This window comes from Pristis pectinata, chromosome 7, assembly GCF_009764475.1.
Source record: "Pristis pectinata isolate sPriPec2 chromosome 7, sPriPec2.1.pri, whole genome shotgun sequence".
Classification (NCBI taxonomy): Eukaryota; Metazoa; Chordata; class Chondrichthyes; order Rhinopristiformes; family Pristidae; genus Pristis; species Pristis pectinata.
The window spans coordinates 785214-801242 of record NC_067411.1 but is presented as its reverse complement, the minus strand read 5'-3'; the positions used below and the strand labels follow the sequence as shown (position 1 = coordinate 801242).

At 43.9% G+C, this 16029-nt stretch overlaps 1 protein-coding gene across 1 annotated transcript in view; it reads right to left on the bottom strand.

The window, feature by feature from the left end:
* Nucleotides 1-16029, bottom strand: part of LOC127572471 (nipped-B-like protein) — a 469472-nt gene that overhangs the window by 156861 nt on the left and 296582 nt on the right. The window contains exons 17-18 of the mRNA XM_052019793.1: nt 15165-15247; nt 14388-14520 (exon numbers count right to left, since the gene is read on the bottom strand). Of these exons, the coding sequence (XP_051875753.1) occupies nt 14388-14520; nt 15165-15247 (216 nt within the window). The remainder of the gene's footprint in view (nt 1-14387; nt 14521-15164; nt 15248-16029) is intronic.

Below are 16029 nucleotides of genomic sequence, written 5' to 3'. Positions count from 1 at the left end.
TCCACAGGGATCTGTTTTGGGACTCCTGCTCTGAGAGTTTTATAAATGACTTGGATGAGGAAGTGGAGGGATGGATTAGTAAGTTTGCAGATGACACAAAGATTGGAGGTGTTGTGGATAGTTTAGAAGTTTGTCGTAGGCTACCACAGGATTTAGGATGCAGAGTTGGGTGGAGAGGTGGCAGCTGGAGTTCAATCTGGAAAAGTGTGACTTTATACAATTTGGAAGAATGAACTTGAAGGCGGAGTACAAGGTTACAAGGTTAATAGCAGGATTCTTAGCAGTGTGGAGGAACAGAGGGATCTTGGGGTCCAAGTCCATAGATCCCGCAAAGTTGTCGTGCGCTGCTAGGGTGATTAAGAAGGTGTATGGTGCGCTGGCCTTCATTAGTCGGGGGATTGAGTTCAAGAGCCGTGAGGTAATGTTACAGCTCTACAAAACTCAGGTTAGACCACACTTGGAGTATTGTGTTCAGTTCTAATCATATTATAAGAATGATATGGAAGCTTTTGAGAGGGTGCAGAGGAGATTTATCAGGATGCTGCCTGGATTGGAGAACATATCTGAGGAGGAAAGGTTGAGCAAGCTAAGGCTTTTCTCTTCAGAGCAATGCAGGATGAGAGGCGACTTGACAAAGATTATGAGGGGCACAGATAGAGTGCACAGCTAGTGCCGTTTCCCCAGGGCGGCAATGGCCAATACCAGAGGACACATCAGTTTAAAGTCAGAGGAGGGAAGTTTAGGGGAGATTTCAGAGGTAGGTTTTCTTTTGCACAGAGACTGGTGGGTGCCTGGGGTGGTAACAGAGGCTGATACAACAGGGAAATTTAAAAGACTTTTAGATAGGCACATGGAAGCAAGTAAAATGGAGGGTTATGGGCTGTGTAGGAGGGAAGGGTTAGATTGATCAGGGAGTAGTTGTTCATATAGGTCAGCACAACATCGTGAGCCAAAGGGCCCGTACTGTGCTGTACTGTTCTATGTTTAATACAGATGGTTGGACTGGCAAGGACATGGGGGCCAAGTAGCCTATTTCCATGCTGTACAACTCTATGATTCTACCTGGTGACAGTGGATTGCCCAGGTAATTAAAACAATTAGATCATAATGCTTCAATATTCCTGCTAAGAATTTCTGACACTGTTGGAGTTTGATTTGATGCATATTTTATTCTCAAGTTAAATCAACTTCTTTGAAAATGGCATCATGAGATGACAGATGAGGAGGAATTTCTTTCGTCAGAGGATGGTGAATCTGTGGAATTCATTGCCACAGACAGCTGTGGAGGCCAAGTCATTGGGTATATTTAAAGCGGAGCTTGATAGGTTCTTAATTAGCAAGGATGTCAAAGGTTACGGGAAGAAGGCAGGATAATGGGGTTGAGAGGGAAAAATAAATCAGCCATGATTGAACAACGAAGCAGACTCGATGGGCCGAATGGCCTCATTCTGCTCCTATATCTTATGGTCTAATATTACCAAACATGATTAACCTGAATAAAGAATAATGGCCTTGCCTCATATAAAGTCATAAACTATATTAAAGTACATGCAAGTTACCATACAGAATTGGTGGTGTGTCGATAGTGAGGAGGAGAGTCTCAGGCTATAAAAAGATATTAATCTTTTTCCATTGGTGTATAGGAGAATAATGGGTGATCTTAAAGAGGTGTATAAAATTCTGAGGGGCATAGACAAGGTGAATGTGCACAGTTTTCTCATCAAGAACTTAGGGGGCGTAGGTTTAAGATGAGAGGGCAGGGATTTAATGGAAACCTGAGGGGCAACTGTTTCAGAGAATGGTCCATTTATGGAATGAGCTGCCAGAGGAAGTGGTTGAGGCAGGTACATTAACAACATTTAAAAGGTACTTGGATAGGAAAGGCTGAGAGGGATATGGGCCAAATGCGGGGAAATGGAACCAGCTTAAATTAGAATCTGGCTCGGCATGGATGAGTTGGGCTGAATAGCCTCTTTCTGTGCTGTATGACTCCATCAGCTGTTAAGTTGGGCAGAGCAATGGCAAATGGAATTTAATCTGATAAATGCAAAGGATGCATTTCAGGAGGTTAAATAAGGATAGAATATACACAATGAATGGTTGGGCCAGAGAAAGAATTGAGGAACAGATGAACCTTGGTGTCCAAGTCCAAAGATCCCTGAAGGTGGCAGCACATGTTGATAGGGTGGTAAAGAAGGCATATAAGAGGCTTGGGCATATTAGCCAGGGGATAGAGTACAACAGCAGGAAGGTTATGGTACAGTTTTATAAAATGCTGGTGAAGCCACAGGTGAAATATTGTGTGCTGTTTTGGATGACAGTACAGAAAGGATGTACACACAAGAGACTGCAGATGATGGAATCTGAAGCAACAAACAATCTACTGGAGGAATCTATGAGATCAAGCAGCATCTGTGGGAGGACGGAACTGCCGATGTTTCGTGTTGAAACGATGCAGCAAGATGGAGAGGGTGCAGAAGAGATTCACCAGGACATTGCCTGGGATGGAGTGTCTCAGTATGGGGAGAGGCTGGGTAGACTGGGTTTGTTTTTCTAGGTGTGGAGAAGGCTGAGGAGGGACCTGACAAGATTGAGGGGCTAGAGAGGGTAGACAGTCATGAACTTTTCCAATACGTTTAGAGGGAATATAAGAAAGAATTTTCACCCAGATAATTGCAGTTTGAAATGCACTGCCTGAGAGGGTGTTAGAGGCAGGTACTCTCACTCATTTAGAACATTACAGCACAGTACAGGGCCATGACCCACAATATTGTGTCGATATTTTATCCTGCTCTAATATCTATCGAACCCTTCCCTCCCACATAGCCCTCCATTTCTCTATAATTCATGTGGCTATCTAGGAGTCTCTTAAATGTCCCTAATGTATCTGCCCCCACAACCTCTGCTGGCAGTGCGTTCCATGCACCTACCACTCTCTGACATCCTGTGTTAAAAAAAATACTTCTGACATTTAATAAGTATCTAGATGAGTACTTGAATCGCCAAAGAATTGAAGGCTACAGACCCTTTCCCTGGTTAGCTCTGCAATGCATTGCTCTGGGAAACTATCCTGAATGCACTCTGATGGGGTTAGACCTCCAAACAGCCACAGGGACATTGAAGAGAAGATATGTAGGCAGATTATGAAAAGGAGCAAAAACAACAGGGTTATCATTGTGGGTGACTTCAACTTCCCCAACATAGACTGGGAACTTTTTAGTGTAAAATGTTTGGATAGGGCAAAATTGTTAGGTGTGTCCAAGAGGATTTCTTGAAGCAGTATGTGGATAGTCCAACTAGATGGGAGGCTATACTGGATCTTGTACTGGGGAATGAGCCTGGCCAGGTGACTGACCTTTCAGTGGGTGAACACTTGGGAAACAGTGTTCACAACTCTTTTAAGCTTTAAGATAGCTATGAATAAGGATAAGAGTGGACCTTGCAGGAAAGTATTAAATTGGGGCAGGGCAAGTTATAAAGGCATCAGACTAAGAGAGTTAATTGGGAAATCCAATTTGTTTTCAGACATGTGGAGGTTGTTTAAAGTGATTGCACAGAGATCAGGACTGGTTTGTTCAAATAAGAGGAAAGGACAAGGACGGCAAGGTAGGTAGGGCAAGAGAGGTATTTAATTTAGTCAACTTGATTCAGAAGATAAAGATACATGGGATCCAAGGTGAATTGAAAGTTTGGATTCAGAACTGGCTTGCCCATAGAAGTTGGGAGAGTAGAACTGGAAGGCTGTTACTCTGGCTGGAGATCCGTGACCAATAGTGTTCCACAAGGATCAGTGCTGGGACCTCTGTTTGTGATAAAAATCAATTATTTGGATGAAAATATAGGTGGGTGGATAAGCAAGTTTGTGGATGGCACCAAGATTGGTGGAGTTGTGGACAGTGCAAAGGACTATCAAAGAATATAGTGGGATTTTGGAGTGGGACCTTTGAAAAGAGGCGAGTCTCTGTGCGCGTGCTTGTGAGTTTCACCTTGCAAGAGTCTAAACGAGGCAACATTAGCTTTTTCTTTATGGAAAATGGAATAACATGCTTTCATGATTTATTCATTGATAACTGTTTTTTGTCTTTTGAACAGCCGTCTAATAAATACAATTTGCCTAAGATCACATTTTTTTCCAATATTTACAGATTAGAAATTTTTTAAAAAGTTATTTTACCTTCCGATACCATATAAAATTGAAATTATGGAAAAATTTTTAGGTTTTAATCCTTATCAGAAGGGCTTGATAGCAATAATTTATGATCTGATTATGAAAATACGTCTAGAGACACTTGATAAAATTAAGAATGAATGGGAAAGAGAACTCCAGATACTTTTACCCACAGAGACATGGAAAAAAATTCAACAATTAGTTAATACATCTTCAATGTGTGCTAGACACTCTTTGATACAGTTTAAGGTGGTTCACAAGACCCGTATGTCTAAGGACAAGTTAGCCCGTTTTTATCACCATATAAATCCTATATGTGACAGATGTAATTTGGAGGTGGCTTCCCTGATACATATGTTTTGGCCCTGTCCTCTTTTGGAAAAATATTGGAAAGACATTTTTAATATTATTTCAACTGTATTGAATATTGATTTACAACCCCATCCTATTACTGCAATTTTTGGGTTACCAATGATGGATTCTGGCCATTTATCCGCTTCTGCTTGTCGTATGATTGCTTTTGTTACATTAATGGCCAAGAGATCCATTCTATTTAAATGGAAGGACCCTATACCTCCTACAGCATTTCAATGATTTTCTCAAACTACAACATGTTTAAACTTAGAAAAAATTAGGAGTGGTACTGTTGATCCTTCGCTTAAATTTGAGGAAGTTTGGAGTCCATTTATTCAGTATTTCCATATGATATAAGCTGACCTTTTTCGAATCCCTTTCAATAACCTTTGAATATAGAGGAGCAGAACTAACACCATAATAATTTTTTTAACCGAAGAAATATCAGTCCAGTTTTGTTTTGAAGCTTTTGGTTTGTTTTTGTTTATCATTTTTTTTGATTTAGGGTTTCTCTTTTCATGTAATTAAATTTCTTCCCAATTTTTTTTGTATCACGCTCACTTAGCAAGAGAGCGGGAGGTGCAGATTATATATTTTACTGATTGTGAGTATATATATATATATATATATATATATATATTAACTGTTATTATTGTTATCCCAATCTCTTCGCACCATGCGTGTAATCATTAATGTTATGTATATTATTTTGATTAATTTGAAATTCAATAAAAAGATTGAAAAAGGAGTCTAAACGAGGCACATCTGCAAACTGTTACCAGTTAATTGGCTGATGAACGGCAGCAAATAAAAGGAAGCTAGGTATAAGCAGAGTGGCCATTGTTAGAGTGGAGGCTATGGCAAGAGGAGGTGAAGGTCAGACTCTAGTAAGTGTCCTTTTTCTTGCTTTGGTGTTTCCTTTAGTGCCAGGCGAGAGTAGTTAGAATGGCTCCAGGGCCAGTGGTGTGTTCATCTTGTGAGATGTGGGAGTTTTGGGAGACCTCCAGTATCCCTGATAACTACATCTGCATGAGGTGCATCCAGCTACAGCTGGATGACCTTCGGCTCCTATGGAATAATGAGGAGTACACAGATAAGAACTACAGGGAGGCAGTCACTCCTAAACTGCAGGAGGCAGGTAGCTGGGTGGCTGTGTCAGGAGAAGGACGGAGAATAGGCAGGTAGTGCAGCGTACACCTATGGTTGTTCCCCTGAATAACAGGTATACCGCTTTGGATACTGCTGTGGGAGACAACCTACCAGGGGAAAGCCACAGTGACCAGGTCTCTGGCACTGAGTCTGGTTGTGTGGTGCAGAAGGGAAGGGGGGAGAAGAGGAGAGTGGTAGTGATAAGGAATTCCACAGTGAGGGGGCACTAGGGAGATTCTGTGGACATGAAAGAGATGGTATGTTGCCTCCCGGTGCCAGGGTCAGGGGTACCTTGTATCGGGTCCACAGCATTCTGAAGGGGGAGGACGAACAGCCAGAGGTCGTGGTACACATTGGTACCAATGGCATAGGTAGGAAAAGCAGAGGTCCTGAAGAGGGAATATAGGGAGATCGGTAGGAAGCAGGACCTCAAGGGTAGTAATCTCTGGATTGCTGCCTGTGCCAGTGAGGACAAGAATTGGTTAATTTGGCAGATGAATGCGTGGCTGAAGAGTTGGGGCAGGGTTTTCAGACTTGCTAATCATTAGGATCTCTTCTGGAGAAGGTATGACCTGTACAAAAGGGATGGGTTACACCTGAACTGGAGGAGGACCAATATTCTTGCAGGCAAGTTTGCTAAAAATGTTGGGGAGGGTTTAAACTCGTTTGGCAGGAGGATGCAAATCAGAGTGATGGTGCATTTAGTGTACAAGTAGATACAGAATGTAAAAAGACTGCAAGGAAGGATAGACATTTGAAAGGGCAAAATTGCAGTCAGTTGGATGGGCTGAAGTGTGTTTAATGTGAGAAGTATCAGGAACAAGGGTGATGAACTTAAAGAGCATGGATAGGTACAAGGAACTATGATGTGGTGGCCATTACAGAGACTTGGCTGTCGCAAGGGCAGGAATGGCTGCTGGATATTCCAGGGTTCAGATGTTTCAAAGGGGACAGGGATGAAGGTAAGAGATGGGGGAGTGGCTTTGCTGATCAGGGACAGTATCACAGCTGTAGAAAGGGAGGACGTCCTGGAGGGATCGTCTACTGAGTCAGTGTGGGTGGTAGTCAGAAACAGGAAGGGAGTGATCACTTTATTGGGAGTATTCTACAAACCTACCCCCGCCCCCCCCCCCCCCCCCCCCCCCCAAACAGCAGCAGAGACATTGAGGAGCAGATCGGGAGGCAGATTTTGGAGAGGTGCAAAAATAACAGGGCTGTTGTCATTGGCAATTTCAACTTCCCTAATATTGATTGGCACCTCCTTAGTCCAAGGGGATAGATGGGACAGAGTTTGTTATGTGTGTCCAGGAAGGATTCCTGACACAGTATGTGGACAGGCTGACTAGAGGAGAGGCCATTCTGGACCTGGTACTAGGCAATGAGCCTGATCAGGTTTCAGATCTCTCGGTGGGAGAACATTTGGGAGACAGTGACCATAACTCCTTGACCTTTACCATAGCCTTGGAGAGGGATAGGAGCAGATGGTATGGGAAAGTATTTAATTGGGGGAGGGGGAAAGTATTTAATTGGGGGAGGGGGAAATTATGATGCTATTAGGCAAGAACTTGGGAGTGTAAATTGGGAACAAATGTTCTTGGGGAAGGGCACAGAGGAAATGTGGAGGTTGTTAAGGGAGTACTTGCATAGCGTTCTGGATAGGTTTGTCCCACTGAGACAGGGTAAGGATGGTACAGTGAAGGAACTGTGGTTGATAAGAGACATAGAATGCCTTGTCAAGAGGAAGAAAGAAGCTTACCTAAGGCTTAGAAAGCATAGATTAGATATGGCTCTGGAGAGTTAAAAGGTAGCCAGGAGGGAGCTTAAGAATGGACTTAGCAGAGCAAGAAGGAGGCATGAGAAGTCCTTGGTGAATGGGATTAAGAAAAACCCCAAAGCGTTCTACACATGTGAAGAAAAGGAGGATGACTAGAGTGAGAGTAGGACCAATCAGGGATAAAAGAGCAAACATATGCCGAGAATCGGAAGAGGTAGGGAAGGTTTTGGGCCAAAGGGCCTGTACTGTGCTGTAATGTTCTATGATATAGATCAGTTACAGATATGGGCAGAGAAGTGGCAGATGGGAGTTTAATCCAGGCAAGTGTGAGGTGTTGCACTTTGGGAGTTCAAATGAAAGGAGGAAGTATATAGTTAATGGTAGGTCCCTTAATAGCATTGAAGTACAGAGAGATACATGAGAAAGGAGCTGGCCAAAGTTGATTGGAAGGGGACCCAGGAAGGGATGACAGTAGACCAGCAATGACAGGAATTTCTGGGAGTAATTCAGAAGATGCAGGATCATTTCATCCTGAGAAGCAGCAGCAGCATTCTGAAGGGAAGATGAGGCAACCAGTTTCACTGGAACCCATGCCTCCTGACCCTTTCTGAATAAGCCTTCCATGAGGAACCTTATCAAACACCTTACTGAAATCCATGTACACCACATCCACTGCTCTATCTTCATCAATGTGCTTTGTCACATCTTCAAAGAATTCAATTGGGCTCATGAGGCACAACCTGCCCCTCACAAAGCCATGCTGACAGTCCCTAATCAGCCTGCCCTTCTCCAAATGCCCATAAATCCTGTCACTAAGAATCTTCTCCAGTAATTTGCCCGCCACTGAAGTAAGACTCACTGGTTTGTAATTCCCAGGGTTATACCTACTCCCTTTCTTAAAGGAACAACATTTGCCACCCTCCAATCATCTGGCACTACTCCTGTGGCCAGCGATGATGCAAAGATCATCACCAAAGGCGCAGCAATCTGCACTGTGTAATGAATTGATCTGTACAAACAGCATGCAAGACGAATTTTTCACTGTACCTCAGTACAAATGACAATAATAAACCAAACCAATCTCTTCCCTCACTTCCTGTAATAATCTTGGATGTATCCCATCCGGCCCCAGTGACGTACCTATCCAAATGTTCTTCAGAAGTTCCAGCACATCCTCTTTCCTCACGTCAACATGCCCTAGTGTATCAGCCCATTGTACACCATCTTCACAAACGTCAAGGTCTCTCTTACTGGTGAATACTGAAGCAAGGTATTCATTAAGGACCTCCCCTACCTCTTCCGATTCCAGTCACATGTTTTCTCTTATCCCTGACTGGTCCTACCCTCACTCTAGTCATCCCCCTATTCTTCACATACGTGTAGAACGCCTTGGGGTTTTCCTTAATTCTACTCGCCAAGGCCTTCTCACGCCCCCTTCTAGCTCTCCTAGTCCATTCTTAAGCCCCCTCCTGGCTACCTTGTAACTCTCCAGAGTTATAAAACAGCAACATAACTTCCTGACTCTTGAATACAATTCCTCAACTAGTAAAGCCATACGCCTTCCTTACCACCCTATCAACCTGCGTAGCCACTTTCAGGGAGCTATGATCTTGGACTCCAAGATCCCTCTGCACATCAACACTGCTAAGGGACTTGCCATTAACAATGTACTGTCCCTTTACATCTGATCTCCCAAAGTGCAACCCTACACATTTGGCTGGGTTAAACTCCATCAGCCATTTCTCCGCCCATATCTGCAACTGATCTATATCCCGCTGTATCCTTTAGCAGTCTTCCATCCTATCCGCAATACCACCGATCTTCATATCATCTGCAAACTTACTAACTCACCCATCTACATTTTCATCAAGGTCATTTATGTATATCACAAACAGCAGAGGTCCCAGTATGGATCCCTGTGGAACAGGGTGGATTGTCACCATCCACTCTGACAGCCACCAACGCAGCTGAACCTGTGATCACAGTGGAGGACGTAAGATTAGTTTTCCGGAGAGTGAACACGAGGAAAGCACCTGGCCCAGATGGTGTCCCGGGCCGCGTGCTCAGATCTTGTGCTGATCAGCTGGCAGAAGTATTTGCAGACATATTCAACCTCAATCTCAGGTTCCCTCCTGTTTTAAGAAGACCACTATCATCCCGGTGCCAAAGAAAAGCAAGGTAACATGTCTCAATGACTACCGACCAGTGGCTCTGACATCCACCATCATGAAGTGCTTTGAGAGGTTGGTCACGGCTCGCATCAACTCCAGCCTACCAGACAACCTGGACCCATTGCAATTCACCTATTGGCGAAACAGGTCTACAGCGGATGCCATCTCCCTGGCCCTACACTCAGCTCTGGAGCATCTGGACAGTAAAGGCACATATGTTAGACTATTGTTTAACAAGACTATTGCCAAACAAGGCTGCGTCCTCAGTCCTCTACTCTACTTGCTGTACATTCACGACTGTGTGGCCAGATTCTGCTCTAACTCCATCTACAAGTTTGCAGATGATACCACTGTTGTGGACTGTATCTCAGACAGTGATGAGTCGGAGTACAGGAAGGAGATGGAGAGCTTAGTGGAATGGTGTCACGACAACAACCTTTCCCTCAATGTCAACAAAGCAAAAGAGCTGGTCATTGACTTCAGGAAAGGGGGCGGTGTACATGCACCTGTCTACATCAATGGTGCTGAGGTCGAGAGGGTTGAGAGCTTCAAGTTCCTGGGAGTGAACATCACCAACAGCCTGTCCTGGTCAAATCACGTAGATGCCACAGCCAAGAAAGCTCACCAGTGCCTCTACTTCCTCAGGATGCTAAAGAAATTTGGTTTGTCCCCTTTGACTCTCACCAACTTTTACCAATGCACCATAGAAAGCATCCTATCTAGATGTATCACGGCTTGGTATGGCAACTGCTCTGCCCAGGACCGCAAGAAGCTGTAGAGAGTTGTGGACACAGCCCAGCGCATCACGGACACCAGCCTCCCCTCCTTGGACTTTACCTCTTGTTGTCTTGGTGTAGCAGCCAGCATAATCAAAGACCCCACCCACCCGGGACATTCTCTCTTCTCTCCTCTTCCATCGGGTAGAAGATACAGGAGCCTGAGGGCACGTACCACCACACTTAAGGACAGCTTCTACCCCACTGTGATAAGACTATTGAACGGTTCCCTTATACAATGAGATCGACTATGATCTCACGTCACTTGTTGTGACCTTGCACCTTATTGCACTGCACTTTCTCTGTAGCTGTGACACTTTACTCTGTACTGTTACTGTTTTTACCTGTACTACATCAACGCACTTTGTACTAACTCAATGTAACTGCACTGTGTAATGTATTGACCTGTACGATCGGTTTGTAAGACAAGCTTTTCACTGTACCTCGGTACAAGTGACAATAATAAACCAATAGCAATACACCACTCGTCACAGACCTCCAGCCAGAATAAGTCCCGTTGACCACTACCCTATGTCTTCTACGGTCAAACTAATTCTGATTCCAACCAGCCAATTCTGAATCCAAATGGCCAATTCACCGTGGATCCCATACATCTTAATCTTCTGGATGAGCTTCTCATGAGGGACCTTGTCAAATGCCTTACTAAAATCCATGTAGACAACATCTACAGCTCTACCTTCAATCTTCGTCACCTCCTTGAGAAACTCAATCAAGTTAGTAAGACACAACTTGCCCCGTACAAAGCCACGCTGACTGTCCCTAATTAGGTCAGTTTTCCAAATGCTCATAAATCCTATTCCTAAGAATCCTCTCCAGTAACTTTCTTACCACTTATGTGAGACACATTGGTCTATAGTTTCCAGGATTATTCACATTTCCCTTCTTGAATAATGGAACAACATTAGCTACTCGCCAGTCCTCTGGGACCTTGCCTGTGTCTTGAGAGACACGAAGATCTTGGTCAAGGCCCCAGCAATCTCATCTCTTGCCTCTCTCAATAACCTAGGGTATATCCCATCAGGCCCTTTTAACTATAAATCATTGGTTTAATTAGTTTGGCACAACACCTAAAGGCCTATCCTGTGCTGTACAGTTCTGTTCCAGGTTCATGTTCTTTAAGAGACCCAAACCTACCTCTTTCTGTATCTCAAAATGCCCTAGCATATTAGCACGGTCCACACTGATCTCACTATCCTTCATCTTGGTAAATGCTGATGCAAAGTGCTCATTTAGGACCTCTCGCATCCTCGAAGCACATATTCCCTCCTTTATCCTTGAGTGCTCCTATCCTCTCCCTAGTTATCCTCTCGCTCAATGCAAGTCTAGAATGCCTTGGGAATAGAGAGAATACCTTATCCCTCAGAATCCCCTTTAGTAACTTGCCTACCACAGGTGTTAGGCTTACTGATCTATAGTTCCCAGGTTTTTCTTTGCAGCCCTTCTTAAACAAAGGCACAAAATTAGCCACCCTCCAGTCTTCCAGCACTTCACCTGTCTCTAACGATGGTGCATATATTGCAGCCAGGGCTCCCACAATTTCTTCTCTAGCTTCCCAAAGTGTTCTTGGATGTACCTGATCAGACCCTGGAGATTTATCTATCGTCATACATTTTAAAGCTTACAATAACTCCTCTGCTGTAATGCAGATTATCCCCAAGACATCCCCATTAACTATCTCAAAGTCCAGAGTCTTCACGACTTTCTCCATGGTAAAAACAGAGGAGAAATATTCATTGAGGACCTCGCCCATCTCCTGCGGCGCCACACAGAGATGTCCACTTTATTCTTTGAGGGGCCCTATTCTCTCTCTAGTTACTCTTTTCCCCTTGGTATACTTGTATCTCTTTGGATGTTCCTTAATCTTCTCTGCCAAAGCTATGTCATGCCTCCTTTTTGCCTTTCTGATTTCCTTCCTAAGTATACTCCTGCATTTCTTCTACTGCTCCAGGTATTCACTTGATACTAGCTGCCTATATCTGACCTATGCTTCCTTCTGCAGCAACAAACACAAAAGGCAGGAGGAACTCAGCACGGCAGGCAGTTTCTACGGAGAGAAATAAACAGTCAACGTTTCGAGTCGAGACCCTTCATCAGGACCAATGAAGGGTCTCGACCTGAAACATTGACTGTTTATTTCTCTCCATAGATGCTGCCTGACCTGCTGAGTTCCTCCAGCATTTTGTGTGTGGTGTTCTAGATTCCAGCATCTGCAGAATCTCAGGTCTCCATGCTTCATCCTTCTTCCTGACCAGAGCCTCAATATCCCTTGTCATCCAGTGTTCCCTATTCCTGCCAGTCATGTCCCTCACTCTAACAGGAACATGCAGATTTTGCATGCATTATCTCACTTTTAGGTGAGGTGACTTTTAGGCCAGAGGTCCCTTTGTCTGCAAGCATCTTAGTCCAATCAACTTCTGCACATTTCTGTCTAATACCATCAAGATTTACCTTACCCCAATTTAGGACTTTAACTTGTGGACCAGACTGTCCCTTTCTATAAGTAATTTAAAACTAAAAGAACTCTTGTCATTAATCCCAAAGTGCTCCCCCACTGACACCTTAGTCACTTGCCCTGCCCTATTTCCCAAGAGTAGGTTGAGCTCTGCCTTCTCCCTAGTAGGGTCTTCTATATATTGCCTGAGAAACTTTCCTGAACACACTTAACAAGTTCCACTCCATCTAAGCCCTTAGCATTATGGCAGTACCAGTCTATGTTAGGAAAGATAAAATCACCTAGTATGCAATCAGTGAGGATAGGCAGCAATACCTCCGGCACGATTATTCTCAACACTGGTGCCCCACAAGGCTGCGTCCTCAGCCCTCTACTCTACTCCCTATACACTCATGACTGTGTGGCCAGATTCTGCTCTAACTCCATCTACAAGTTTGCAGGTGATACCACCGTTGTAGGCCGTATCTCAAACAGCGACGAGTCGGAGCACAGGAAGGAGATAGAGAGCTTAGTGGAATGGTGTCATGACAACAACCTTTCCCTCAATGTCAACAAAATAAAAGAGCTGGTCACTGACTTCAGGAAAGGGGGCGGTGTGCATGCACCTGTCTACATCAATGGTGCTGAGGTCGAGAGGGTTGAGAGCTTCAAGTTCCTGGGAGTGAACATCACCAACAGCCTGTCCTGGTCAAATCACGTAGATGCCACGGCCAAGGAGGCTCACCAGCACCTCTACTTTCTCAGGAGGCTAAAGAAATTTGGTTTGTCCCCTTTGACTCTCACCAACTTTTACCGATGCACCAGAGAAGGCATCTTATCTGGATGTATCACGGCTTGGTACGGCAACTGCTCTGCCCAAGACCGCAAGAAGCTGCAGAGTTGTGGACACAGCCCAGCGCATCACGGATACCAGCCTCCCCTCCTTGGACTCTGTCTTTACCTCTCGTTGTCTTGGTGTAGCAGCCAGCATAATCAAAGACCCCACCCACCCGGGACATTCTCTCTTCTCTCCTCTTCCATTGGGTAGGAGATACAGGAGCGTGAGGGCACGTACCACCAGACTTAAGGACAGCTTCTACCCCAGTGATACGACTACTGAATGGTTCCCTTATACAATGAGATGGACTGTGACCTCACGATCTGCCTTGTTGTGACCTTGCATCTTATTGCACTGCATTTTCTCTGTAGCTATGACACTTTACTCTGTACTGTTATTGTTTTTACCTGTATTACATCAATGCACTCTGTACTAACTCAATGTAACTGCACTGTGTAATGAATTGACCTGTACGATCAGTTTGTAAGACAAGCTTTTCACTGTACCTCAGTACAAGTGACAATAATAAACCAATACCAATTCTTTTTGCAATCTCCCCGCATATTTGTTCCTCTAACTTATGCCCATATCCCGTTGCACATTTTATTAATTTCATTTGTTTCTTAATTACAGCTGGAAACATGTTCCCTTACTACTAGTTTTTGAATGAAGCCTCAAACTGGCATTTATAAAACAGCTTCTTACCAGTAGTCTTCCCAAGAGGCTCAGCAGCAATTCTGCTGCTGGCCACTCTGGTTTGTTGACTGTGGAAAGTAAATCCTGCACAAAGTTTTCAAACAGCGGTCTGTAATCTTCTTCGCCTTGCTTACTTCCACACCTACAAGAAACAACAAGGAATTTATTACTGATCTCCTGAACACTGTTTATCCTTCTTCACAGACTGTGCATATACATAGCAGGGTAGGGCTTGTTCCTCATTGAGATGGACTAGAAGGAGAGATCTCAACCAGCAGAGATTGCGCCAATTCTGGCCCCTCTAGTCGAGTGGCATATATCTGTATGATGGAGGGTTACTTGGGTGACACAATAACCTAATGCTATGAATCCTTTCAAAACGCCAGTTATTCTGCCACCAGAAATGGCTAGCTATGACATTCTTTAGCACTCTTGTGGTATGCATCAACTTGTCCAACTTAGTACAAATACTCTATCCTGGGATAGGGGTCAAGATAGGGTAACAGCTGGAAGGTCTACTAAATATAGCTCCAAGACTGGGATATGGGCCAAATGCAGGCAAATGGAATTAGCTTGGAAAGACATCTTGGTCAGTATGGACGATTTGGGCCAAAGACCCTGTGTCCGTGCTTTATAAGTTTATGACTTTCATGTCTGGTATCTCAGAGACTTGGTCACCAAATATGGAAACACTGCTTGGTGTCCAAGACATAAGTCCCAAAAGCAGAAGTAACATGTGCAGCAAGGATTTACTGTCAGGCATGGAATTAGCTCCTATACACTCACTTTTTGAGGAAGACTGAGAGGAAGTTCTGGGCTGTTCTCATTGCTGTTTCATACGAGTTGGTAATTAGAACATCTTGATCAATCTGAAAAATGAGATAAGAGGAATTAAAGAAAGAACTTCTGAATGTGAAAGACAGCAAGTGAAGAACTGTTCTGCCCATGACTACAAGAAACTGCAGAGTTGTGGACACAGCTCAGCACATCACAGAAGCCAGCTTCCCCTCCATGGACTCTTGTCTATACTTCTTGCCTCCTCAGTAAAGCAGCCAGCATAATCACAGATCCTAACCACCGCAGACATACTCTCTTCTCCCTTTTCCCATTGGGCAGAATATACAAAAGCCCAAAAGCACATCAGTACAAGTGACAATAATAAACCAATTCCAATTTCATTCTTGTCAACTCTTTATCACTTCAGACCTAATCCCAGAAGTGATATTCAAAGTTTATCTAAATGTTTGGTAGATAAAGTTTATCAAATCTCGTTATCTCTCAGTGCACTTGTAATATATTTTAACGAAAGGATTATATTCTCACGGAGTTTGACAGAGATGTGGAACCAAAGGTCATGGTCCCAAAATAAGGGGATGTCTATTCAGGACCGAGACAAAATTCCAGCTTTCGTTTCTTATAGAACAGTACCACACAGAACCCATGACATGTGCCAAACTAATTAAGCTAGTAATTAAATGCCTAACTAAACTAATCCCTTTTGCCTAGACAATGTCCATCTCTCTCCATTCTCTGCACATTCACGTGCTTATCTAAAAGCCTGTTAAATGCCTCTATCATATTTGCCTCCACCACCACCCCGGCAGTGCATTCCAGACATCCAACACTGTGTAAAAACAAAACTTGCCCCACA